The sequence below is a fragment of the Macaca nemestrina genome, chromosome 20 (genome assembly GCF_043159975.1).
Source record: "Macaca nemestrina isolate mMacNem1 chromosome 20, mMacNem.hap1, whole genome shotgun sequence".
NCBI lineage: Eukaryota > Metazoa > Chordata > Mammalia > Primates > Cercopithecidae > Macaca > Macaca nemestrina.
In genome coordinates this window covers 59,807,140-59,831,665 of record NC_092144.1, presented here as the reverse complement: position 1 = coordinate 59,831,665, position 24,526 = coordinate 59,807,140, and the positions used below count along the sequence as shown (strand labels likewise).

The following is a 24,526-nucleotide window of genomic DNA, read 5'->3' as shown; positions in this document are numbered from 1 at the left end:
AGCAGCTGGCTCCCTGCCAGAGACTGTGCTAAGTGCTCCACCGGTGTCTTGTTCAATCCTCACAACACCACTATACAGATGAGAAAACTGAGGCTCAGGGGAGGCAGCTGCCCCAAGTCACAGTCTGGCTCCCTTTTCTCCCACCCTCAGCCTCCTAGGGGCCCCTCCTCAACCCTCTGGCAAATTTGTCTCTGAAAACAAAGGGTTAGAACCATGGGGCTCAGGGGTAATGTTTCATGAAATCTTTAATGAAATTGGGGAGGGGGCACGAATAGAAGGGAGGGGCACTGGGGACAGGCTTGGGGGCAAGGGGGGTGGGCACGGGGCAGGGAAGGGCAGGGGGCTCTCCTCTTCCCTGCAGCAACCCTCCCCCAATCATCCCACTGATGGGGGAGGGAGGTGGGGAGGTGGAGCCATAAATATGTCCAGAATTTCAAAGAGGCGAGGGGCGAAGAGCTGGCCAGGGCTCTCAGAGAGGGGGCAGGGGCAGGCCCGGGCCACCCTTGTCCGGGGGCCCTGGCTCCTTGGGCGGCCGTGGGGGCCCTGGAGGGTCCCCTGGCTTGCGACCGTGCTTGCGGAAGTAGCGGTAGCGCTGGACGTAGGCCCGCACCAGGTTGCTCACCTTCACCGGGTTGATCTCCCCACTTTTGCTGTGGCAGATCTGGGGGGCCGGGGACAGCCGGAGTCACCACCAGGCTCCCGGGGTCCCATCCACCCGGGACTGCTGGGTGCAGCTTGGGACTGGGGTAGGAGCAGCTTCCCCAATAACCAGGCCAAAGTTCCTCTGTCCCCCTAGATGATGGGTGCCCCAGGGCCAGCCGAACAAGCCCAGGTGGCCTTGAGAAAATCCCATCACCCTCCCAGACTGACCTCCCCGTCTCCCATCCGCGTCCATCTGTCTGTACACATCTGGCCCTCCAGTTCGTCCTCTCCCCGGCCTGTGTCTGCCCCTCTCTCTGGGTGCCCACCTTGTGGACGGCCTTCCTCAGGATGTCCTTGTACTCCTCCTTGGTGATGTCCTTCTTCTGATAGTATGGCTTGATGGCCAGCTTCACCTCCTCCACCGCCCGCTCCTGTGTGTGCAGCTTCTTCAGATACTGGTGGGGTGGCGACAGTGGGGGAAGAGACAGCAAGGGCCAGTGAGTACCTGCAGAACCTCCACCTCCACTCGCCTCTGCTGCCAGCCTAGCCTCTCGGACAGTCCGGCTGCTCTCAGGCTGGAAGTCCTGCTGAGGGTCTGTCCCATGCACCCTCTGCTGCAGGTGCCTGGGACCAAAGGCCAGGCCTGTGCTCTGCATGTCACTGAACATCTCCTCTAGGCTGAACCCTGGGCTGCTCCAGGCCTGGCCAGGACCAGGAGACATGCGTTGCCTGCCCTCACAAAGTTCGGTCTGATGAGAAGACAGGCATTGGCCAAGCAATTGCAGCTGGTTTTGAATCAGACTCTACAGACAGGGCTGTAGAAAGCTGCACAGGGCTTTTCACCGTGGGAAGGGGGAGGACTCAGTTTAAAAGGTTTTTACAATACTGCTCTGGTCACCAAGGGGATGGAGGCGCACTGAGGAGTGGGGGTGGGGACTGACCTCAAGCCCATTTGTATCGGAAGCCTGGTCTGCCACTCCCTGTCTCTGACCCCTGGGATGCTCAGCCAAACCTCCTTTGTGGCTTTTTCTTTGTTTTTGAGATAGGGTCTCTCCCTGTCACACAGGCTGTAGTGCAGTGACAGTCACTGCTCACTGTACCCCTGGACTCCTGGGCTGAAGCAATCTTCCCACCTCAGCCTCCTGAGTAGCTGGGACTAGAGGTGCCACCACCACGCCCGACTAATTCTTGTACTTTTTCTGGCGACGGTCTTACTATGTTGCCCAAGCGGATCTTGAACTCCTGGGCTACAGCGATCCACCCGCCTCGGCCTTGCAGTGTTGGAATTACAGGCACGAGCCACCGCGCCTGGCCACCTTTGTGGCTTATTTATAAAATGCGGACAGCACCTATGGGGAGGACTATAGTGACACACATGAAGGACATGGCACAGGCCAGGTACAGAGCAAAGACTCAATTCAGGGGAGCTGTGCCTGTTCCAAGGGGGATGGCCGTGGGACGAAAAGGGAAGGACAGAACAGTGGGCAGGGCAAAGAGCCTCCGAGACAAGGCTCTTCCCGCCTGTGGCCAACAAGCTAGGAGATCCCCCAGCCACAGGCTCGGGGCAGCAGTTGCATCCCTGGCCTCAGGCGGAATCTTTGCAAAAGCAGACAGGAAACCTCTAGCCAGAGAGCCACATGGGACCAGAGAAGAACCGGCCTTCTGCAGGCACAAGGGATAGTCCCTTGCCACCGCCCTTGGGGAAACTGCCCTCCCAAGTCAGGTGACTATCAAAGTAGGGGCAGGTAAACCTGAGTCCTGGAAATGGCAGGACACAATGGCTAGCAGACTCCGGAAGCAACATCAGTGACACTGTCTGACGAGCTACTGAGCTGTTAGGGCAACTCTATGGCCAGGAGAGACACAGGCCGCCCTGGAGGGACTTCTCAGGCTTGCCTGGCCCCACAGGATGTGGGTCTCTAGAGAGACGCTGCTCCCAAACACCCATCTCGGATGTGGTAAAGCAGGGCAAAGGGCCGCTGTAGACCAGGGGGTCCTCACCGTCCGCGACCTGTAGCACAAGGCACAAGCTACAGACAAGTGATGGGCTAAGCTGCAGCCCCGCCTCCGCGGCTCACACGGGATGTTTAATGGGGTTTATACAGCTTTATCTGGCACTGTACACAGCTGTGTAAGGTGGCCAACACCACCGTCTGGCTATGGGCTGCTGGACTGTAAAAAAACACATCTAGGCTGGGCTCAGTGGCTCACACCTGTAATCCCAGCACTTTAGGAGGCTGAGGTGGGAGAATCACATGAGCTCAGGAGTTCGAGACCAGCCTGGGTAACACAGCGAGACCCCCAACTCTACAAAAAAATTAAGAAATTAGCTGGGCATGGTGGCGCGCACCTGTAGTCCTAGCTACACAGGATGTTGAGGTAGGAGGATCCCTTGAGCCCGAGAGATCAAGGCTGAGGCTGTGGCTGTGCCACTGCATGCCAGCCTGGGTGACAGAGTGAGACCCTGTCTCAAAACAAACCAACCAAGGCCGGGAGCAGTGGCTCACGCCTGTAATCCCAGCACTTTGGGAGGCCGAGGTGGGCAGGTCATCTGAGGTCAGGAGTCAAGACCAGCCTGGCCAACATGGTGAAACCCCATCTCTACTAAAAATACAAATATTAGCCGGGTGTGGTGGTGTGTGCCTGTCATCCCAGATACTCGGGAGGCTGAGGCAGGAGAATCGCTCAAACCCGGGAGGCGGAGGCTGCAGTGAGCCGAGATGGCACCACTGCACTCCAGACTGGGTGACAGAGCGAGACCCCATCTCAAAGAAAAAACAAAAACAAAAAACCCACATCTAGACCTGACCAAGACAGAAACAGCCCCAGAGCCCAGGAATAAGAGCCGGCCAGAGCAGCTGAGTAAGAACCTACATTACTGTCTGCCTGGCACCCATTCTCCCTCCCTTCAACTAGAAACAAGTTCTTGAGTTTTTATTCAGAAACCAGCCTCCCCCACTCACACTGAGAGGGAGACAGCGTGAAAAACACATCATCAAGGGGTGGGCTGCAGTGTGGGGCTGTCTGTTACAGGGTGTGTATATGTGGGGTATATGCACACACCCCCACACACGCACAGACGTGATTTTCCCTTGGACATGCCCAGCGAAGTTCCCGCTCATCCATTCCAGCGAAGTGGAGTTCCTTACAGTTCCACGACTTTGGTTTCTATGGCCTCAGTCTCCCTTTCTCCTTGGGCCCCTGCATCTCAGTTCCTGTCCATATTCTCTACAGAACTGTCACCACTGCCCCACCTCTCCCCAGGCCAGCTCACCTTATCTGTGTCCCCACGGCCCTCAGAGCTGCTGCTGCCCTCTCTCTTGTCAGACGTGGCAGCCAGCCCGGTGGGGGTGGGGGGAGTTGAACCGCAGCCCCCCAGAGGGAGGCTGCCAGGAAGCAGGTAGCTGGAGGGGCCAGGGGGCAGACCCAAAGAGGTGGGCACAGGAGCTGGGGTCACCCCCAGACTTGAGGGTGGCTTTCTGTGGCTGAGGATCTGTGGGAAGAGGATGGAGGGGTGATGAGTAAAGGGAGGTGGAGGAGAAGAGGGGACGTGCACCCCACTGTTCCCACGCTGACTTCCCCACAGCTGAGGCAACAGGCTCCTCTTCAGGCCGATACCTTGCCCCAGAGCTGCCGGGCCTGCGGTTCCTCTCCTAACCCGAGACAATGGACAAAAGAAGGGGCGGCAGGGACTCTCCCCCAGGGGAGCCCACCTGGTTGGTGGCCTGGATCAGCTCCTGGGCCTTCGCTCGGCTCGCCAGGTTGGCTTCTTCCATCTTGAAGAGAAGTGCAGTCACTGCAGGACGTGAAGAGGTGACAACATGAAGATGGAGGAGGTGACAGGACAGGAGCTGGTGAACCTCACCTGGATACTTGCTGCCATCTCCTGCCCTGGGTCCCAGAACAGCCACAAGGCCTCACACTCAGAGCTGGGAAAAGGGGGCCTTGGCCAATGACAGAACGGCCCATACCCCGAATGTTCCTGGGACTCCAGGTGTGCGGCTGTGGGGCTGGCCTCGGTCATGCAGTGATGAGACGGCAGGAGTGAGATTCTGCCTCCTGACCCCCTGTGGCCAGTCCCAGCCTCTCTCCCCACCTCTGCAGTCTGGTAGAGGCAACCACCATCCGTAAGGAACATGATGTCCTGCTCAAGCCATTCTTTCTGGTCCCTCTCTCCTAGTCCCCCTCTAGGGGAATCCCAGAACCCAGCCCACCACTCCAGTCTGCGCTGGCCACCACCTGCTCCCGCCAGCCCTTCTCTCCCAGTACACCCAGAAACTAGAGCCTCCGGACAGACCCTAACTGGCCTTCACCCACCCCCACCCTCCTAGTCCATGTCCTTATAAACCTCTCCCTTCCAGGGCACCCCACTGCCTCTAAGTCTGTATCCTCCAGTCCCCATACTGTCTCACCTGCCCCAGCACCCCCCTCCCCCAGGGGACACTCACAGGCCAGGACGCCGCTGGTGGTGCAGTCCACACCAGCCGGCAGATTCCAGGGCATGGGCGGGGGCAGCGTGGGCAGCTGGGAGACACGGGAAGCTGGCCCGTCCTCCGCCCCCGAGTCACCGGCTGTGGACCCTGCGCTGGGGGCAGTGCTAGGGGCGGCTGCAGCAGTGCTAGTGGCCGTAGTGGTGGCAGGCTGCTGCTCCTCCTCCTCTTCCTCTTCCTCCTCCTCCTCTTCCTCCTCCTCCTCCTCCTCTGCCCCACCTCGGACCCCAGCCTCCTCAGTGGCCTCCTCCGGCAGGAAGGAGACCTCGGGTGTCTTGCAGCTGCTGTCCACGGTCTGCGAGTCCGGAGTGAGGGCAGGGGGTGGTGGGGCTACCTTGGGGGGCGGGGTGCTAGGAACCTTGGCTGCCCGCTCCTCACCGGACCACGAAGTCTCCTCCGCCCCCTTGGTGCCTGCCGCCTGGCTGCAGCTATCCGCCTTGGACTTCTTCAGCGACACCGGGCCGCCACTGCCCCCGCTGCCACCTCCGCTGCGGACCTTTTTCCTGGTTTTGGATGGCTTGGTCTTTCCCTTGGTCCCCTTGGCTTTCTTGGCCCCTGCCTTGGCCTTGACCTTGGTCTTTTTGGGCTTGGTGCTGCCCGGAGCTGCTTTGGCCATCTCAGTGGGGGCCCGCTCGTCGGGTTTGAGGAAGGGGGAGCGACTCTCGCGGTCGCGGCTGAATTTGACGCCGATGGAGCCCAGGCCGGCCGACGCAGCATCCTTGGCGGGGGTGGTGCTGCTGACACCCTCGCGGATGAGCACCGCCACCTTGGACTGCAGCTTCACCTTCCGGGAAGAACAGGACGACGACGAGGATGAAGAGCCTGAGCCGCTGCTGACCGGTGGCTTTGGCGGGGGCCCTGAGGAAGGTGCCGACTCCTTGGGGGGCCGGGCCTTCTTGGATGACCTGTCCCTGTCCCTATCTCTGTCCCTGTCCCGATCCCGGTCACCCCCGTCCAGCGCCTTCCGACGAGACCCCTTCTCCCGGGAGGAGGAGGAGGAGGAGGCAGCCCCTGAGCGGCGCCGATCCTTCTGGCTGCTCTTGCCGCCCCGCTCCTCGCCGCTCAGTCCCTCGGAGTCGTACAGGACCTCCCGCTTAGGTGACGAGGCCGGGGCAGGAGAAGGTCCTCGGGGGTCGGACTTGTCAAGCCGGCCCACCGTGATGGTCCGCTTGATGGCGAAGAGGTCATGGTCCGTAAGGTCCTGGATGGAGGGTGGCACGGCCCCCCGGCGGCGGCTGTCGCGGTCACCACCAGAGGTGGAGCCGGAGGGGGGCGGGGCGGGCGCTGGGGCCTTCTCGCTGCCATCCCCAGACCGCTTCTCACCCCGGGACCGCGACCGCTTCTTCTTCTTCTTGCTGCCGCCACCGTCCCGGTGTTTCCCGCGGTGCCGCTCGCGCCTCGAGGACGACGATGAGGAGGTGGCCGGGGGCGGCGAGGCGGAGCGCCGCCGCCGCCGCCGCTTCTCCCGGGACCGCGACCTGCGGCTGCCCCCACGGCGGCGGTCGGTGCTGCGCGAGCGACGGCGGGCGGAGCGGGAGCGGGAGCGGGAACGGCGGCGGGTGGACGACGAGGCATGGGAGCCGGGCTTGCGGTCCCGCGAGCGGTGCTTCTTAGAGTCCCAGGGCGAGGCCGGGGCGGGAGGCGCAGGCTGGGTGCCTGACGAGGACGAGGCGGCCTCCTTGGCCTCGCCGCTACGCTTGCGTTCCCTCCTGGACTTCTTGCGAGTTGGCGGACCAGCAGCAGCGGCCGGGGCAGGCGCGGGCGCCGGGGAGGGTGAGCGCTGGCGGTAGCGCTCCCGCCGCTGGGTCAGGATCTTGCGGCGCAGGTCCAGGCCGCCCCAGCGCGAGTCTGCAGCGGGCGGCGCAGGGGCCGGCTCTCCCAGGTCCACCTGCAGGGCCCCCTCGCCGTCGGACTCCGCATGCAGGGACAAGAAGTCGTCCCCCTCGGGGGCCCGGGGAGCGGGAGGCTGGGGAAGGGGCTGGGCCGTGGGGGTGGCTGAGGCGGCAGGGGGAGGCCGGGCGGCCCGGCCACCCGGGCGGAAGAGGGACAGCGCCACCCTGGGCTCCTCCTCCGGCTGGACGATCTCGCCTTCCTCGATCTCCGAGTCGCCGGGTGGCATCAGGGGCGGTGGGAGGGCGGCTCCACCAGCGGTCACCACCTCCACCGAGACTTTGCCTTCCCGACAGGCTTCCGCCTCAGTCCCTACCACGAAGACCCGCCGGCGCGTGGCTCCATCCGCCCGGGTGGAGTCCGCCTGGGGCGGCGTTCCAGGGGCAGGAGGCGGCTGTGTGGGCTGCGGGTCCGGGCGGGGGCTCTCGTCACCTGGGAAGTCCTGGCTCAGGCTATTGTCATCGTAGATGCCCGCCAGGGTCTCCGAGATACGGCTGATGCTCTGGGACAGGCCTTCTTCCTCCTCCTCGTCTTCCTCTTCCTCTTCTTCTTCCTCTTCCTCCTCCTCCTCTTCCTCCTCAGGTGAGGGGGTCCCGGCTGATGAGCTGGGGTTGGAGCCAGTGGGCTCGAAGGGGTCGTACTTTTGCTCCGGAGCAGGCGGTGGAGAGTAGGCCTCGTCGGTGGGGTGGAAGGGGTCATAGATATCAAATCGGGGGGCAGGCGGGGCTGGGGGTGCAGGGGGCGGTGGCGGTGGGGGAGGGGAAGGGGAGGAAGATGAGGGTGAAGGGGAAGGCGAGGAGGATGCAGAGGAGGGGGCAGGGGGTGGGGCAGGGCCCCCATCTCCCGTGCCCAAGGTGAGGTGACGGGCACAGGCGGGCCGAGAGGAGTCCGACTGTGGAGAAACTGCAAAGGAACAGGGAGAGAGGAGCGGTCAGGGCCTTCACCTCCCTCCTGGTGCCTGCTTGCTGGCTCAGCTGTGGACACTTGCTGGGCCACCAGGTCCTGCCCAGGAAGCCCCAACTGCTTCACAGGAGCCAGCCGTAGGATGCTCCTGACAACTGCACACCACAGTTCTTAACCCAAAGGTCACTGGAGGAAACTGAGGCAGAGAGCTGCAGTATCCTCCCCAAGGGCACACAGAGAGGAGGCAGCAGTCAGGGTGTAAACTCGGTTAATGTGGCCCTGAACCTGCACTCCCGTATCCTGTGACAGCACTGGCCTGACCCTGGACAAGGTACCCTGGCCCTGAAACTAGGAACTACCTTGACCAGTGCTGGTGACCGATCCCAGGTGGAGGCTGCAGTGAGCTCTGACCACAACCACCGCAGTCCAGCCTGGGCAAAGATGAAACAGGAAAACAGGCTGCAGGGGGAGAGCTGGGATTCAAACCTAAGTCCCCCTCCAAGACAAAAACAAGCTCCGGCCTGCTGCGCCAGCTGCCTCTCGTGGGAGTTTATCCTGTTTGGTAGAGGGAAGAATGGGAGGCTGACAGGGTGAGATTCCAGTGCAGAGCCAGGAAATGGCAGAGCTGGGGAGCACAGCAAGGCTGGTCTTCACCCCAAGCTCTTCACTCTGTGCTGAGTCCCCACCCAAGGAATTACATCTGCTCAGGACTCAGTGACACCACTGACCAGTGTCGGTGGCAATGACAAAGGTTTGCCTCTTCCTCCAAACCAGGCATGGTACTTCATATGTCACCTCGTTCGCCCCCAAAGAGCCCGCTGCACTGTGCTAAGTACTACAGTCGCAATGCCACAGTCACACGATGGAGATGACTGACAGAGGCCACACCACAGCAAGGATGCCAGCAGAGCGGTGTGAGGACAGCGCCAGGGAAGAAAAGGGGTCAAGAGGGCAGCACCAGAGCCACCCCTTGATCCACAGGCTGGCCCTCACCAGCCACATGACCACAGGCAAGTGGATGGATGTGTCTACCTCAGTTTCCTCATCTATAAAATGGGGATTTGTTCATTCATCCAACACCCTTCATGGCCAGGTGGAGTGGCTCATGCCTGTAATCCTAGCACTTTGGGAGGCGAGGCAGACAGATCACCTGAGGTTGGGAGTTTGAGACCAGCCTGACAAACATGAAACCCTGTCTCTACAAAAAATACCAAATTAGCCAGGTGTGGTGGCACATGCCTGTAATCCCAACTACTCGGGAGGCTGAGGCAGGAGAATTGAACCTGGGAGGCAGGTTGCAGTGAGCCGAGATCGCACCACTGCACTCCAGCCTGGGCAACAAGAGCAAAACTCCATCTCACAAACAAACAAAAAAAGATTATCAATGAGTGGAGTGTACAGTCCCTCAGCTGCCAAGGGCTTCGGGGAAGATGAAGCAGAGGTGATGATGACAGCATGTACTTCCCAGGATGAGCGGAGGAACAGATGAGTGCGCAGAAAGAGCCAGGCTGCACCTGCTGCCGGGTGAGGACAGTCTGAGCCTCAGCTTTTCCTAGCCTCATCGCTATTCCCAGCACCTTAAGCATAACAGACTCCACAGACCAGAGCGCTCTGCAAACACACGAGATCCACAGCTTTATATACATTTCTGTATGGGATACGATTATGGGTGAACTTTCTTTTCTTTTTAAAACTACCTGGAATAAACAAATAAAACATAACCTCAGAGTCCCCCTGAGAACAACTACTATTAGCTTCCAGATACACCTTTATCACTCTTAAGGCCCAGGGGCCAAATCCAGCATACCACCTGTTTTCCTAAATCAAGTTTTAGGGGAACGCTGCCCTGCCCATTTGTTTACTTATCCCCTACAGCTTCTGATTTTGTTCTGAGACGGAGTCTTGCTCTGTCACCCAGGCTGGAGTGCAGTGGCACAATCTTGGCTCACTGCAACCTCCATCTCCTGAGTTCAAGCGATTCTCCTGCCTCAGCCTCCCGAGTAGCTGGGACTAGAGGCAAGTGTCACTATGCCCAGCTAATTTTTGTATTTTTAGAGGAGACGGGGTTTCACCATGTTGGCCAGGATGATCTCAATCTCTTGACCTCATGATCCGCCCGCATTGGCCTCCCAAAGTGCTGGGATTACAGGCGTGAGCCACCGCGCCCAGATCTACAGCTTCTGATTTTAAAGAAATTGTGGGCCCCTAAGAATGTCGTGAGTCCTAAGTACCATATCTCTGTACTTAATGTATAAATCGTTTCCAGCTATTAAAAAAAAAAAAGGAGGGGAGGTGGCAGGCATGGTGGCTCATGCCCGTAATCCCAGCACTTTGGAGGTTAAGGCAGGAGGATCACTTCAGGTCAAGAGTTTAAGACCACCCTGGCCAACACAGTGAAACCCCATCTCTACTAAAAATAGAAAAATTAGCTGAACGTGGTGGTGCGTGCCTATAATCCCAAGTTACTCAGGAGGCTGAGGCAGGAGAATCACTTGAACCCGGGAGGCGGAGGTTGCAGTGAGACTAGATCGCGCTACTGCACTCCAGCCTAGGTGACAGAGCAAGACTACATCTCAAAAAAAGAAAAAAGAAAAAAAAAAAAACTAGCCAGGCATGGTGGCATGCACCTGTAGTCCCAGCTACTCCAGAGATTGAGACAACAGGATACCTTGAGCCCAGGAATTTGAGGCTGCAGTGAGCCATGATTGTGCCACTGCACTCTAGCCTGGGGGACATAGTGAGACCTCGTCTCAAAAAAAAGAAGGTAGCCAGGCACGGTGGCTCACGCCTGTAATCCCACCACTTTGGGAGGCTGAGGCAGGCGGATCACTTGAGGTCAAGAGATCAAGACCATCCTGGCCAGCATGGTGAAACCCCATCTCTATTAAAAATAGGAAAATTAGCTGGGTGTGGTGGCACACACCTGTAGTCCCAACTACTCAGGAGGCTGAGGCAGGAGAATCGCTTGTACTCAGGAAGCAGAGGTTGCAGTGGGCCGAGGTTACGCCACTGCACTCCAGTCTGGGCAACAGAGCGAAACAAGGTGAACATGACCTGGTGCAGAGTGGTGCGCCCGCTCTACCACAGAACCAGTGCTCACGGCTCACAGCTGGTGCCCATAGCTGGCTGCACCTTCCTCTCCTCTCCCTCCACCCCCTCCTCCAAATACATATGTTCACGCAGAAGGCAGGCCTAAGCCTAGAGTTCTCCACAGAGTCCAGGGCTCAGCAGCATGTATTGTTTAAAATGAAAATTCCCAGGTCCCACTCCAGACCTGCAGAATCAGAACCCCCCCTGGGAGTGGCCCAGCGATGTGCATAGTAACAAGTCCTCCTTGCAGTTGAGCTGTGCGTTCAAGTTTGGTCTAAACTGCTCACAGGCACCACTGTGTGGAGGAGAAGATTCCTCCTTGGGCAGCGCACATCTCAGAAATCAAAAACTTGGGCTTCAGACTCCTAGACACACCAGGGCTCAAGGCCCAGGCACCCCATGGAGCATCTGGCTGTGCGCCCTTGGGCAAGTGCCTGCCATTTTTCAGGCTGTCTGCTTCTCTGAATATAGCAACTCGAAGAGTCCCCCTCCTGGGGAGATGAAGTTCCAGTGCAGTGACACTAACGCTTAGTGTGCCGAAACCAAGTGTCACACACGATGACTGCTCCCACATAGCCCCAGCACGTCGGTTTTTACTTTATGTACATCTGTATGCACCTACAGCCTTGATCACATCTAATACGAAGAGAAGAGAAAAGTTCTGTCTAAATGACACGATCACCACCACCATCACTACCAAAAACAGCCGATCCCCACACAACTCCAAGGCCACCTGCCCAGCTCCACCCTGGCCCCACATACCCGTTTTGCCTGTCCTCCAGGCCCTGAGACGGGGCAGCAGGCTGGGCACAGGCAGAGGAATGGGATCTCTGTCCCCGATTCGGACCTCAGCCACCAGCTCCAGCATGTCCTCACTTCTGCAAGGCGGAAGGGGTGGGTGAGCCTTAGGGGTGCTTCTGGCTCTCACACCGAGGCCTCTCCCACTCCAGCTGCCCAGCTACTCACTCGCCAGGCCGCAGGTCCAGGCGGCTGGGAACCCAGGTATCCGGGGGATCCAGGACACTCACCAGCCCGGCAAGGAAGCTGTCCGCAGCCATGTCCAACACCTGGAAGAGGCCGGAGACACTCTATGCTGTCCCCGGTCACATGAAGACTGGCAAATCCTACTTCCCAACTCCCTGACCTCTCAGGAACCCAGACATCTAAGATCCCCGAGAAAACTGAGGATCTAATTCCTGTAGCTTGACAGCTGTCAGCACTCAAAGCTCAGGCCCAGATCAGGCCCCCAGACTCTCCAACATTGCCCCTGGTCAGCATCGCAAACCCCATTCCCTCAGACTCAGGCACCCGTCCCTTCCTCCAATACCCGTGAGTCAGGCCCCCAGCCCCTCTTCTTACTCACAGTAGCTGTGTCAGCCCCCCCTGATTCCTGGGAACGGGGCTCTGACCGTGGACTTCGGCAGCGCCGCCATCGAAGGCCATGACACCGAGAGCCATCTGGTGAGAGATTTGCATGGGGTATTGGACACAGGGGACTCGCTGCCGAGACTTGTGGGGTAGAGGAAAGCGGAGCTTGATCTAGTTCCTGACAGCGGAACCAGCCTCCCGCCTCTCTCCAGGCCTCCACACTCTGCCTCCCAGCCTCCCGCCTCTCTCCAGGCCTCCACACTCTGCCTCCCAGGAGGACTTCCCAGCACCCACTTCTGAGGCTCTGACGCTCAGCCATTTGTCCTCCTGTCTGCCCTCAGACACCTCAACCTGGCATTCAGGCCTTGCTGGGATGCAGTCCCCACAGACCTCTCCTGCCTCCCGCAACCCCACTCACACCTTCCTGCATGGCAGCCCCAAGGAACCCCAGCACAGCTCCTCGCCGCTGCACCTGTGCTGTGGGCCTGCTGCGGCCAATCAGGCTTCCCTCTAATCCTAGGTCCTTCGACTCATAGGTCCTTAGAGGGCCCGTTCACCTGTCCCCGCTCTGGGAAGGTGCCCTGACCCGTCTCCCACTGTGCGAGCTGAGGTGGGCCTCCTGCCCTCTCCCAGCACTGTGCCTGTCTCCCTTCCACTGCACACTAGGCCCTTCCAAGGCAGCCACAGGGTGTCTGCCCATTTTTGGCTCCCCGTGCCAGCACAAGGGTGGCACCCAGGTGGCTTCAGAAAAGCTTGTATCAATGACATTAGGATAAAGAAAGAATGCCGAGAGAGAGTGGGGCTGAAAGGAACCGGAAGCCGCCATACCTTTATCATTGGGCAGGTCCCCCTGCAGGGAGCTTCCCACAGCCTGCTGGATGGCTCGCTGGAGAAGGGGGGAAGAACCAAGCGTCAGAGGACCCAGGCAGATGCTTTGCAACCTCTGCCCCTTGGGAGACAGACATCCCAGACACTGAGAGCCAAACTCAAGTGCTTCATGGGAGCCAGGAGTCCAGCGCCCCTGCCTTGGGCCCCGGAGTCAGGCCCCTGGAGTGTGGATGCCCAGCTCCTCCATCCCTCAGTGCCAGGAGCCCAGCAGCCTCACCAGGATAAAGGCAGAAGGAGAAAGCGTGGGGTCTCTGTCTGGCGGACCATCGCCCCGATCCTCGCCCGACTCCTCCGTCTTCCCTCGAGACTCATCTTCTTCCTCCATGGTCACCTGGGGGTCCAGGGGCAACAGTTTGGAGTGGAGGTCCCGGGAGAAAGGACGGAAGTAGAGGATAGACATGAAGACCTCAAGGGCCCCACACTATCTCCCTCAGCATCCCCTTTGGCACCCCTCCTCTCCTCTACCTCATCCCGCTCCACCCTGTGCTTGGGTGGGCGCTGGGCCCAGCATAGACACCCCAGGGACTAGGAGCAATTCTCTTCCTTTTTTCTGGGTTTCAGGTGCCTCTTATGTCAAAGGGAGGCCTCCCCGGCCTCCACTTTTAACATTTCACTCCTCAATTCCCGCAGCTTCCCCAACAACGTATCCAAACTTCAAGACCTTGTTCCCTGGCCTCCTAAGAGGCAAAGCCAACACCGAGGTTTTTTGTGTGTGCTGCACCATGATTTCAAAGAGTGTGTTCCACAGTCCTATAAACCCACCTTTCCCAAGGCCAATGTGCTGGGCAATATTCAACGCCATGCCTCAAACACCACACAGCTTCCTAGAGCATCAACTGTCCTCGATGGTGAGGTCCACCCCCAAATTTTATTTATATACCTAAGTTGGAAACTTCACTGAGTGATCTGCAAAACCAGTATGCCATTTTTAAAATGAAAACGCTAAACTTCAGAAAGGCATGCTGAAGGGAAACTTTATAGGAGGCATTTACTTATTGCCATCTGCCCAAAGCCTTTGCAATGTCATGGAAATTCTTTGATATGATTCCCCAGTCAGGCGGTTGAAAGATCATCCATCAAACGGGTGGATGTCTTGATTAGGACTTCAGAAAAATATGAATATTTCAGCTGTAAGCTTCCCCACGACTGTCAAATCTGCTACTCATAAGACAATATCCAATCTCAAAATTCCTAGAAAGCTTCAAAATCCCTAACCCACAACTCAGTATGCTTAATTGTAAATGCACGAAATAGGAGTATCTATCTCAGAGAATGGCTGTGAATATTGAAAGCCTGACTCCTGCCACACAGTTAAGAGTACCTCAAGTGCTCAATGAACAAGAATGACACTATTAGCCCTTAAAGCCCAGGTTTCCCCTACATCTGCCTCCCTGCTTCCCCCACAGCATTCCTGCAAAGACAAGACCCTGGTCCTGTTCTACATCCCATATAGATTTTCAAACCATGCCAAGCCTCTACATTCAGCCTCCCAGCTCCACCTAATTCCTAACTTCCTAAGACACACCCAATCCTGATAGTCTATTACATCCCAGCCTCTTTTACCAATACTCAACATGCTCAGCCCGGTGGGCAGTTCCTGGCCCTGGGACTGTTCTCCAGCACCTCCCGGGGAAGCACATGCTACCTAGAACAGTGACTGTCACATATGAGAAGCTTAATCAACATCTGCTGACTACAGGCTCAGGGATCCCCAAACCCTCTGCAGTATACAAAGATGCTTGCTTGCTCATTTAGACAGCACCAGGCTTTGCAGACACACCCTCAGTTACTTAGATCTTTTGGACAGAAGAACGCTCTGCAGATACTGCTAGGTCCTGTCTGGATCAGTGGTTTCCCCAACAACAGGGTCATATACCAGTTTAGTGCTTCACAAATAGCTTGTTATAAAAAGTAAATAGAACAAAATAGTTCTTCGCAGCACATCGCAAGTAGTAAGTGGAAATGTCAATTTGTGGAAGATGAGTTAATGTTAACACATTATGTTATATGATGTTAAATACATTATGACTGTCTCTACTAGGTCTTAATGAAAAAATGTATCTTAATGCAGATCACGGTCAACATGGTTTGAAAAGCACTGTAATAGTGGGTCTAGATGACCCTCCAGACTCTTCCAGCCTAAAGTAGATTAATTCTAACTCTCTCAATAACCCCCAGGGTAATGCAGAATTTTAAAACATTTTTCATTTGAATCACTTTCTGAAGGGCAAGTATATCTAAGCTGGGCAAAATTTCCTCATTCTCTTTCTGTATTATTCCCCACAAGCTGATCCGACCCCATGGGCATTCGAATTTGCTCCAGGCATAAAATCTGCATTCCTGCAGTCACATTCAAGCCATCTAGATGGTTCCAGGTCCTTCTAACTGCCCCCAGCCTCCTGTCACCCATTATTAGACACTACCCATACCCTGGAGACCCCAGACCCTCAGTACATCTCAATATTTGACGCCCTCCCTTGGTGGGCATATCCCAACCCCCTAGGGGGCTCTAAGACTTCCTAGCCCTTGGCAGTTATTCTAGGCCTGATAAACGGCCCCAGACCTATGCAGACCAGTTGCATCCTCAGGCCAGCCCATGTAGACTCCTTCCAGCCCTAACACACATACCCCAGGCGCTCTAGATGGCTCTGAAGATACTCCTCAGGTCTTGCAGACCCTCCTTCACCCCTGGGACATATCTCAAGATCTCAAGATGGCCCCAGAACCCTCTAACCAGACCCTAGTCCCCGGTCAGCCCATAAAGACAATCTACAGTGTCTACAGACACGATCCAGGCCAGCTATATGATGGAGGGCAGGCCTTAGGCTCGGTCTAGGCCCAGGGACGCCCCCAGTCCTCTCGGAGACGCCCCACTGACGCCCCCAGGAACCCACAGATGCGTCCCAGGGCCCTGAGAAGGCCCCCCTCTCGGCGCCAGGTTTCGCCGCAGCTGCCGGGCCCGAGACCGCCCCATGAAGCCCTCCAGGACCCGTGGCTTGTGGGGAAGACCCCGGGACAACTAGCGACCCAACTCCGCCCCGCCCACCCCAATAGGCCCGAGCCCCGCGGCCCGGACCGCCGCCGCCATCTTACCCCGCCGCTCGGGCTGCGGCTCCGGCCCCGGCGCGGGGCGGGGCAGGCTGGGGCGGGGTTCGTCAGCAAAGGAGGAGAGAGGCGGAGCTAAAGCGCCGCCGAGCTTGCCGGGATTTCAAGTACCGAGCACGGCGCCGTGAAGGCCGGCGGAAACGCAACCGGACTCGGTTTCCCAGAAGCCAATGGGACATATGGGGCGGGGTCCGCGCAATGCACGCCGGGAGGCGTAGTCCGCGCACCGCCTCTGTCGCGCGGGGACAGCTAGTGGGGTGAGAGGTGAAGTGGGCGGGGCCGCGGTAGCCCGCGATGACGCCCCACAGTGCCCTGCGCGCGCGCGGAAAGGGTGGCGGAACAGGAGGTGACGTAAAAGGCGCTAAACAGAATAGATGCAAGGGAATTGTAGTTCGGCGGAGTGAGCACGACTTGCTGGATGTTGTCTTACCCACATTCTGGGGCTCTCAGAATCCAGATCCTCTAGGTCCCCCTAAATTTAGAACCAGACGGGATGCAGTGGCGCACACCGTAGTCCCACTCGGGAGACTGAGGCGGAAGGATCGCTTCAGCCTAGAAGTTAGAGGCCAGCCCGGGCAACATAGGGAGGCCCCATCTCTAAAAAATAAAAATAGGCCGGGCGCAGTGGCTCACGCCTGTAATCCCAGCACTTTGGGAGGCCGAGGCAGGCGGATCACCTGAGGTCAGGAGTTCAAGACCAGCCTGACCAACATGGTGAAACCCAGTCTCTACTAAAAATACAAAAATTAGCCGGGCGTGGTGGCTAACGCCTGTAATCCCAGCTACTCGGGAGGCTGAGGTAGGAGAATCGCTTGAACCCGGGAGGCGGAGGTTGCAATGAGCCGAGATTGCGCCATTGCACTCCAGCATGGGCTACAAGAAGGAAACTCCATCTCAAAAATAAATAAATAAAAATAAACTTAGAACCCAGAAGCCCGACCCCATAGCCGCCTCATTCAGTACAGAGAAGTCTGAATTCCGAATCCTCTTACTCAGAGCAGAGTCCAGACTCCTATTTCCCTCTTCTCTTGGACTCAGGAGTCTGATTCTTCCTTCCTCGGACCCAAGAGCAGGTCTCCCAGACTAGTCCTGGTCTCAAGCTCTCACATACGAATTCGGGTCCCCCCCACCCAGTGGCCTCACTCAGACCCAGAATCCTGGGTCCCCAGCCTCTCCAACCCCTGGAACTAAGAGTCCAGGTCCCCGGCTCCCTCCTTTACCGAACTAAGGACCCCAGACGCCTTCCTCCCTGACACCCTCCTCCCCAGGACCCAGGAGTCCACATCTCCAGCCCATTTTCTCCTAGGGACCCAGGAGTCTGGGCCCTCGGCTTCCTCCTCTTTCAAGACCCAGAAATCCTGGCCCCAGGCTCTTCATGACCCAGGCATCCCAACTTGGGCGAGCTGGCTCATGGATTAGGAATGCAGTGATCTCACGGCCCCTCCCTGCCCCATTACCCCGCTGTCCCCCTGTAGGGCCCCACTCTCCTCCCAGTCTGTCTTCCGCTTGGCTGGGACAGCGGGAACCGGAAGCCTGGGTCCCTTAGCAGGCGGAGACTCTAGACTCTAACCCAGACGCCCGGGTCGAAAGCTTGGCTAGGATCCCAGGAGGGAGGTGGAGCTTCTCCTCAAAACCTGCTGCTGCTTCGGAGCGCCCTATATACGGCCGCGCGCGCGAGTCGACGAGCCCCGCCTACCATACTAAGGCCTCAGAGACCGTGCCCCAAGCAGCAGTGTCACAGGGGTCCCTATTTGCATATCCCCTCCCCTGACGAGTTTCCCACCCCGTCTGCTGAAAGAATGAATTTATATTAGCATAGCCACGCCCACAGACCGCCCTCCCGCTGAGAGCGCGTGGCGCCGCTCAGGGCGAGCACAGGTCTCTCATTAGCATAGCCCCGCCTCATTCGGAATTCCCCGTCGCAGCGAACCCCGTTCCCTTTCCCTTATTAACATAGCTCCTCCCTTTCTTTGGCCCGTCCCCCTCCTTAAGTGTGCCGAGACGCGAGCCTTCCTCGCCAGAGCTCATGATTATGCAGTAACCTCATTAGCGTAGCCCGCCCCCCCGGGTCCCGCCCGGCTCCCCCGCAGGCGGTAGCGAAGGCAGCAGCAGCGGTGGCGACATGAGCAGCGGGGCGGCGTCCGGGACAGGGCGGGGGCGGCCCCGGGGCGGGGGACCTGGGCCCGGGGACCCCCCGCCCAGCGAGACACACAAGCTGGTGGTCGTGGGCGGCGGCGGCGTGGGCAAGAGCGCGCTGACCATCCAGTTCATCCAGGTAGTGGGCCCTCACCCGGGAGGGTGTCCCCGGGACCCAGAACTGAGCCCTTGGGGGGACCCCCGAGACCCCTTTTCCCCCTTGACCCGTCACTGAGACCCTCCTATAAGGCCCTCTAATCTTAAAAGATCCCCACAGATTGTAACCTAAACTCTTGGAGAGCCTCCATCCCCTGCACGGGGGAGCCTTCCCTCTGCACTCGCATCCTGAGACCCACCATTCCCTCCCCCAGTGCCCCAGACCCCGCTTACCTGCTGACCTGGCTTTGAGCACCTCCTGGGAGCATGCTAAATATAGAACACTCACCCCATTCGGACCCTAAGCACTCCCAGGCCCCCCCACCACGCCCTCAGTGCCAACTTCCACCACCCTGAGCCCTATCTCCCCCAAATCCCAGTCCCCAACTTCTGCTCTAAGCCATTGAGAACCTTCCTGGGAGAACGCCAGTGCCCAACACCTTTGAGATTCCCCCACATTCGATTTTTTTTTTTTTTTTTTGAGACGGAGTCTCGCTCTGTCCCCCAGGCTGGAGTGCACGATCTTGGCTCACTACAACCTCTGCCTCCTGGGTTCAAGCAATTCTCCTGCCTCAGCCTCCCGAGTAGCTGCAACTACAGGCGTGTGCCACCACGCCTGGCTAATTTTTGTAGTTTTTAGTAGAGACGGGGTTTCACCACATTAGCCAGACTGGTCTCGAACTCCTGACCTCGTGATCGGCCTGCCTTGGCCTCCCAAAGTGCTGGGATTACTGGCGTGAGCTACCTTGCCTGTCCCCACGTTCGATTCTTAGCCCCTTCCATGACTGCCCCCAGAATCTAGAAATTCTACACAGACCCTGGCCCTGAGACTCTTCTGGGACTACCCAGCCCTAAGACAGTCCTGCTCTCCAACCCAAGATTTAAAAAGAGATCCTGCCCCTTGGCCATTCCAGAAATCTCCCAAGACCCCAAGTCCTGACAATCCCCCATTCCTCAAGACCCAAACCTCCACTCTCCCACCCCGCCCCCAAGGAAAACCAGCCCCTCCTCCATCCCGTGCTTTCTCCACTGCAACTCCCTGAGCCCCTCTCAGAAACCCTGGATAGCTCTCAAATAATCTCCAAGGAAGAAGCCCCCAGATTCTTGGCACCCCCAGAAAGACCTACTCCTTGGGAGTCTCTCTGACAATGAACCCAGTGTTTCTAAGACTGTATATACTATAACCCCCTGCGCCACCTCGGGGCTGGCCCCCAGTTCTCAGCCCTGAGCTTCTCATGCTTTGTTCTGAGGTCACGCCCCTAACTACCCCCAGAGCCACAATCCCTCCCAGGGCCTGGTCCTTATAGCCTCCCTCCAGGACAAGCCCTCACCAAGCACCCCTCTAACTGACAGATGGAGTATTCAGACCCCTAGCCTCCAAATCACCCCTTCTTTCCTGAAACTCCACCCCTACCCAGGAAACCTCCTCCCCATTCCTGAGGGAGGTCCTCCCTGCTTCAAAGAAATCCTAGAGAAGTGCCTCCGCCTGAGATGCTACTGCAGAGGCCCTGGGGCCCCAGGACACCTCCAACCCACCCCCACCAAAAGACCCCAGCAAGGGCCTGGGAGGGAGCCCTTCTTGTGTAGAGAAAGGCCCCAGCCCTGGGCCCCTTGCACCCAGAGACAGTCCCAGAGCTGGCCTAAGGCCTGGCTGGCAGCGGGCAGGACCCAGGCAGGAAGGGAGGGGCCGGGGCCCGAGGGTGGGGCAGCCTCTCCGCAGCCGGATTGGAACCGGGACCTTCCCCTGGGGGGAGACGCTGGAGGCCGCCTGAGCAGGAGGAGGGGACGGGGGAGAAGGAAGAAGAGAGGGAGGAGGCAGAAGAGGAGGGAGAGATATAAACAGGCAGTCTGGACAATAACGCCTCCGATAACCGATACATTCAATATTTAACAGGGATTTGCTCTGAATCTCGCCGGTGCTGGATGAAGTATAGTGCTGTTCTTAGCCTCCTTTTTCAAATGAAGAAACTGAGGAACTGAGGCTCAGAGAGGGGAAGTGATTTGTTCAGTGTCACACAGCTAGGATGTAATCATGATGTGGGATATGTACCTTACACCAGAAAGAGAGGACCAGGAGTGACTCAGAAGACTGGTGGGAGGCAGGGAAAGGGGGGCAGGGGAGCAGCTACCCAAAAAGAAGGAGACAGAGACCCAGAGAGAGGGAAATAGAGACTCAGAGAGACACAGGGGACACAGACCCAGAGAAAAGGGGGCAGAGACCCAGCAACAGGGACAAACATTTAGAGAGAAAGAAGGACGGGGCGGGGTGCGGTGGCTCACGCCAGTAATCCCAGCATTTTGGGAGGCCCAGGAGGGCGGATCCCCTGAGGTCAGGAGTTCAAGACCAGCCTGACCAACACATCTCTACTAAAACTACAAAATGAGCCTGGCAAGATGGCGCATGCCTGTAATCCCAGCTACTTGGCAGGCTGAGGCAGAGAATCGCTTGAACCCGGGAGGTGGAGGTTGCAGTGAGCCGAGATTGTGCCATTGCACTCCAGCCTGGGCTACAAGAGCGAAACTGTCTCCAAAAAAAAAAAAAAAAAAAAGGCAGGGCGCAGTCGCTCACGCCTGTAATCCCAGCACTTTGGGAGGCCGAGGCGGGTGGATCACAAGGTCAGCAGATCGAGACCATCCTGGCTACCACAGTGAAACCCCATGTCTACTCAAAAATAGAAAAAATTAGCCAGGCGTGGTGGCAGGTGCCTGTAGTCCCAGCTACTCGGGAGGCTGAGGAAGAAGAATGGCGTGAACCCGGGAGGCGGAGCTTGCAGTGAGCCCAGATTGCGCCACTGCACTCCAGCCTGGGCGACAGAGCGAGACTCCGTCGAAAAAAAAAGAAAAAAAAAGACTCAGAGAGACAGAGGGAACACAGGCCCAGAGAAAGGGGGCAGAGACCCAGCAATGTGGACAGACATTTAGAGAGACAGGGACAGAGACTGAGAGAGGCATCCCAGGGGCAGGGCTTCGTCCTGTCTGCCGGGGCACTGCAATAACTATCCTCTCCCCATCCTGCCAGTCCTACTTCGTGTCTGACTACGACCCCACTATTGAGGACTCCTACACGAAGATCTGCAGTGTGGATGGGATCCCGGCCCGGCTGGACAGTGAGGGCGGCGGGGATGGATAATGGATGGGGGTGGTGTCAGCGGGGGCTGAGGGCTCTTGGGGGTGACTGGGGGGAGCCTGGTCCCCACAATGGCCCCTCTCCCTGTCTCTGCAGTCCTGGACACTGCGGGCCAGGAGGAGTTCGGGGCCATGAGAGAGCAGTACATGCGTGCCGGCCACGGCTTCCTGCTGGTGTTTGCCATTAACGACCGGCAGAGGTGACAGGGGTTGCCGGTGGTGGAGCAGTGGGTGGGTGTGGGGAGGACCTGGGCTCTGCAGCTGGCTGGATCTCATGCCTCTGGCTTCACTCGCAGTTTCAACGAGGTGGGCAAGCTCTTCACACAGATTCTCCGGGTCAAGGACCGCGATGACTTCCCGGTCGTGTTGGTCGGGAACAAGGCGGATCTGGAGGCACAGCGCCAGGTTCGGGACACCCCTCTTTGTGGGGACCCCATCTCAGCCTGGGAGGCTCTTTTCAGCACACCTGTCCCCCGTCAGCATCCTCCTCTGTTCCTGCAGTCCTGCCACTGCCGCTGTCACACAGCTCACCTAGATGGGTTACCCCCAAACCGGACCTTCGGGGTCCCGAGCATGACCGAGCAGAGGGCCTAGCACGCAGGTGTCCTCAGGAGAGGCTGCAGGATGGAACAAAGGACATTCACCCCTATCCGCCAGCTCTCTTTGCCCCTTCCTCGCATTCCTCCCTTCCAGCCAACCTCCCACCAGCCCCAGCACGTCCCCTGCTCATGGCCGGCCCCCTCCATGGCTCCCCAGTTCCTCTCCAGGTGCCAGATGCCCCGCACAGTTGCGCCCCTCCTTTCCCTGCTCCCAACACTTCCCCCACAACGATTTCCACACAGAACTCATCCATTTGGCGAAGGTTTTGGGGATTTCCAGCCTCTGGGGCTCTGCTGGCCTCTGCCGGGAACACCCTGACTTCCCGGCCTGCCCACTCCTGGTTATCGAAGGCACAGCAGGGCAAGTGTCCACGAAGCCCGCCCCCATCCCTCACTTAGAGGACACCAAGCCCCTGCGGCATCTCCCTCCATAATCTCTCAGGAACTCTTCCTCTTTGAGTTCTCACAGTGGGTCACCTCTCCTAGAGCATCCAGCCTGCCTGTCTGTCTCTCCAGCTGCAGTCACCCTGAGTGCAGGGACCTGACTCCTCCGTGTCCCCCGCACCCCCAGGTCCCCCGATCAGAAGCATCTGCCTTCGGCGCCTCCCACCACGTGGCCTACTTTGAGGCCTCGGCCAAACTGCGTCTCAACGTGGACGAGGCTTTTGAGCAGCTGGTGCGGGCTGTCCGGTGAGCCGAGTCCCCTTCCCGTCGTCCTTGTCCCCAGCACTTCCACTCCAACCTCACTGGCCTTTTCCCACAGGAAATACCAGGAACAAGAGCTCCCACCCAGCCCTCCCAGTGCCCCCAGGAAGAAGGGCGGGGGCTGCCCCTGCGTCCTCCTGTAGCCCAGGCAAGAGAGAAGCAACCAGCACAAGCTCTCGGGACCAGCTGCCTTCACACCTTGCTGTGTGACCTGAGGCCCTCACTGAGCCTCAGTTTCCTCATCTGGGTCTCCCAGGACACATCACATGCCCACCCTTACTTCCTGGCCTCTTCTGGGCTACTGCCACTGTGTGCCTTCCGCCAACACCTCCTGTCCCCACCTAAGCCTGGTGGGGGTGAGGGGCTCCGGGTCACTGCTGTATATAACTCCCATCCCCCAGAATAATAAACGTCACTGCCAACGTCAGGAGGTGCTTTCTAAAGAGGTAATGAGGGTTGGGCACTGTGGCTCACTCCTGTAATCGCAGCACTTTGGGAGGCCGATGCGGGAGGATCGCTTGAGTCCAGGACTTTTCAACCAGCCTGGGCAGCATAGGGAGACCATCTCTTAAAAAAAAAACGGTGGGGGAATGAACTCTGGGAAGGTGAATGAATTCAGGGCACACATGTTCTAAAGCCTCCCTCCACCTAGAAGCCTCAGATCTAGAACCTATTGCTTGGGGAGGAGCAGAAGAATTTAAAAAGCAGAACCAAGTGCCTGGACCCCCACTTTCCCTTCAACAGGGCAATTCTACCCTTTTCTGTTTGTTTTTGTTTTTGTTTTTTTCTAGCCTGTGGCCAGGCTAGAGTGCAGTGGCGCAATCTCAGCTCACTGCAACCTCCGCCTCCTGGGTTCAAACGATTCTCCTGCTTCAGCCTCCTGAGTAGCTGGGACTACAGGTGCATGCCATCACTCCCAGCTAAATTTTGTTGTATTTTTAGTAGAGGTGGGGTTTTACCGTGTTAGCCAGGATGGTCTCAATCTCTTGACCTGATGAGTATTTTCTTGGGATAAAGTTTGAACATCTGTTGAAGGAATTTTTTTTCCTAGAAAGTTACAGAATGTGCTCTTCAATATGGTAGGCAGAAGCTACATGTGGCTGTCTAAATTAAAATTAAATAAAATTTGGCTGGTTGCAGTGGGTTATGCCTGCAATCCCAGCATTTTGGGAGGCTGAGGAGGGCGAGGAGGGCGAACTCTCGGGAGTTCGAGACCAGCCTGGGCAACAAAATGAGACCCCTATCTCTACCAAAAATACAAAAATTAGCTGGGCGTGGTGGCACGTGCCTGTAGTCCCAGCTACTCAGGAGGCTGAGGTAGGAGGATCGCTTGAGCCTGGGAGACAAAAATTGCAGTGAGCCAAGGTGACGCCACTGCACTCCAGCCTGGGCGACAGAAAGGCTGTCTCAAAAAAACAAAAAATACGG

General features: G+C 57.9%; 2 protein-coding genes across 4 annotated transcripts; one reads left to right on the top strand and one right to left on the bottom strand.

Annotated features, from left to right (window-relative positions):
* Positions 1–227: 227 nt before the first annotated feature.
* Positions 228–16,520, bottom strand: LOC105497190 (SR-related CTD associated factor 1). Of its 3 annotated transcripts, none has more exons than XM_071087481.1 (11): positions 16,365–16,520; positions 13,489–13,602; positions 13,212–13,269; positions 12,379–12,473; positions 11,982–12,082; positions 11,778–11,893; positions 5,091–7,925; positions 4,356–4,438; positions 3,917–4,135; positions 969–1,097; positions 228–661 (listed from the first exon to the last, which is right to left on the bottom strand). In XM_071087481.1, exons 2-11 carry the CDS (start codon positions 13,594–13,596, stop codon positions 470–472), a joined length of 3,936 nt encoding a protein of 1,311 aa, XP_070943582.1. In that variant the 5' UTR covers positions 13,597–13,602; positions 16,365–16,520; the 3' UTR covers positions 228–469. The 3 variants fall into 3 exon arrangements, with proteins under 3 accessions (XP_070943582.1, XP_070943584.1, XP_070943583.1); XM_071087483.1 differs by lacking the exon at positions 16,365–16,520 and adding an exon at positions 15,900–16,243; XM_071087482.1 differs by lacking the exon at positions 16,365–16,520 and adding an exon at positions 14,034–15,887.
* Positions 16,521–18,452: 1,932 nt separating this feature from the next.
* On the top strand, positions 18,453–23,525 carry LOC105497191 (RAS related). Its single transcript, XM_011768093.2, has 6 exons — positions 18,453–18,651; positions 21,688–21,775; positions 21,892–21,994; positions 22,091–22,199; positions 22,965–23,083; positions 23,157–23,525. Exons 1-6 carry the CDS (start codon positions 18,499–18,501, stop codon positions 23,239–23,241), a joined length of 657 nt encoding a protein of 218 aa, XP_011766395.1. The 5' UTR covers positions 18,453–18,498; the 3' UTR covers positions 23,242–23,525.
* The last annotated feature ends 1,001 nt before the right edge of the window (positions 23,526–24,526 follow it).

Coding starts and splice junctions, on each gene's coding strand:
- LOC105497190 (XM_071087481.1), bottom strand. CDS start 13,596: ATGGAGGAAGAAGATGAGTCTCGAGGGAAGACGGAGGAGTCGGGCGAG. Junction 13,270..13,488: donor CTCCTTCTGCCTTTATCCTG/GTGAGGCTGCTG, acceptor CCCCTTCTCCAG/CGAGCCATCCAGCAGGCTGT. Junction 12,083..12,378: donor GGGGGGCTGACACAGCTACT/GTGAGTAAGAAG, acceptor GGCCTCTTCCAG/GTGTTGGACATGGCTGCGGA.
- LOC105497191 (XM_011768093.2), top strand. CDS start 18,499: ATGAGCAGCGGGGCGGCGTCCGGGACAGGGCGGGGGCGGCCCCGGGGC. Junction 21,776..21,891: donor GATCCCGGCCCGGCTGGACA/GTGAGGGCGGCG, acceptor CTGTCTCTGCAG/TCCTGGACACTGCGGGCCAG. Junction 23,084..23,156: donor CAGCTGGTGCGGGCTGTCCG/GTGAGCCGAGTC, acceptor CTTTTCCCACAG/GAAATACCAGGAACAAGAGC.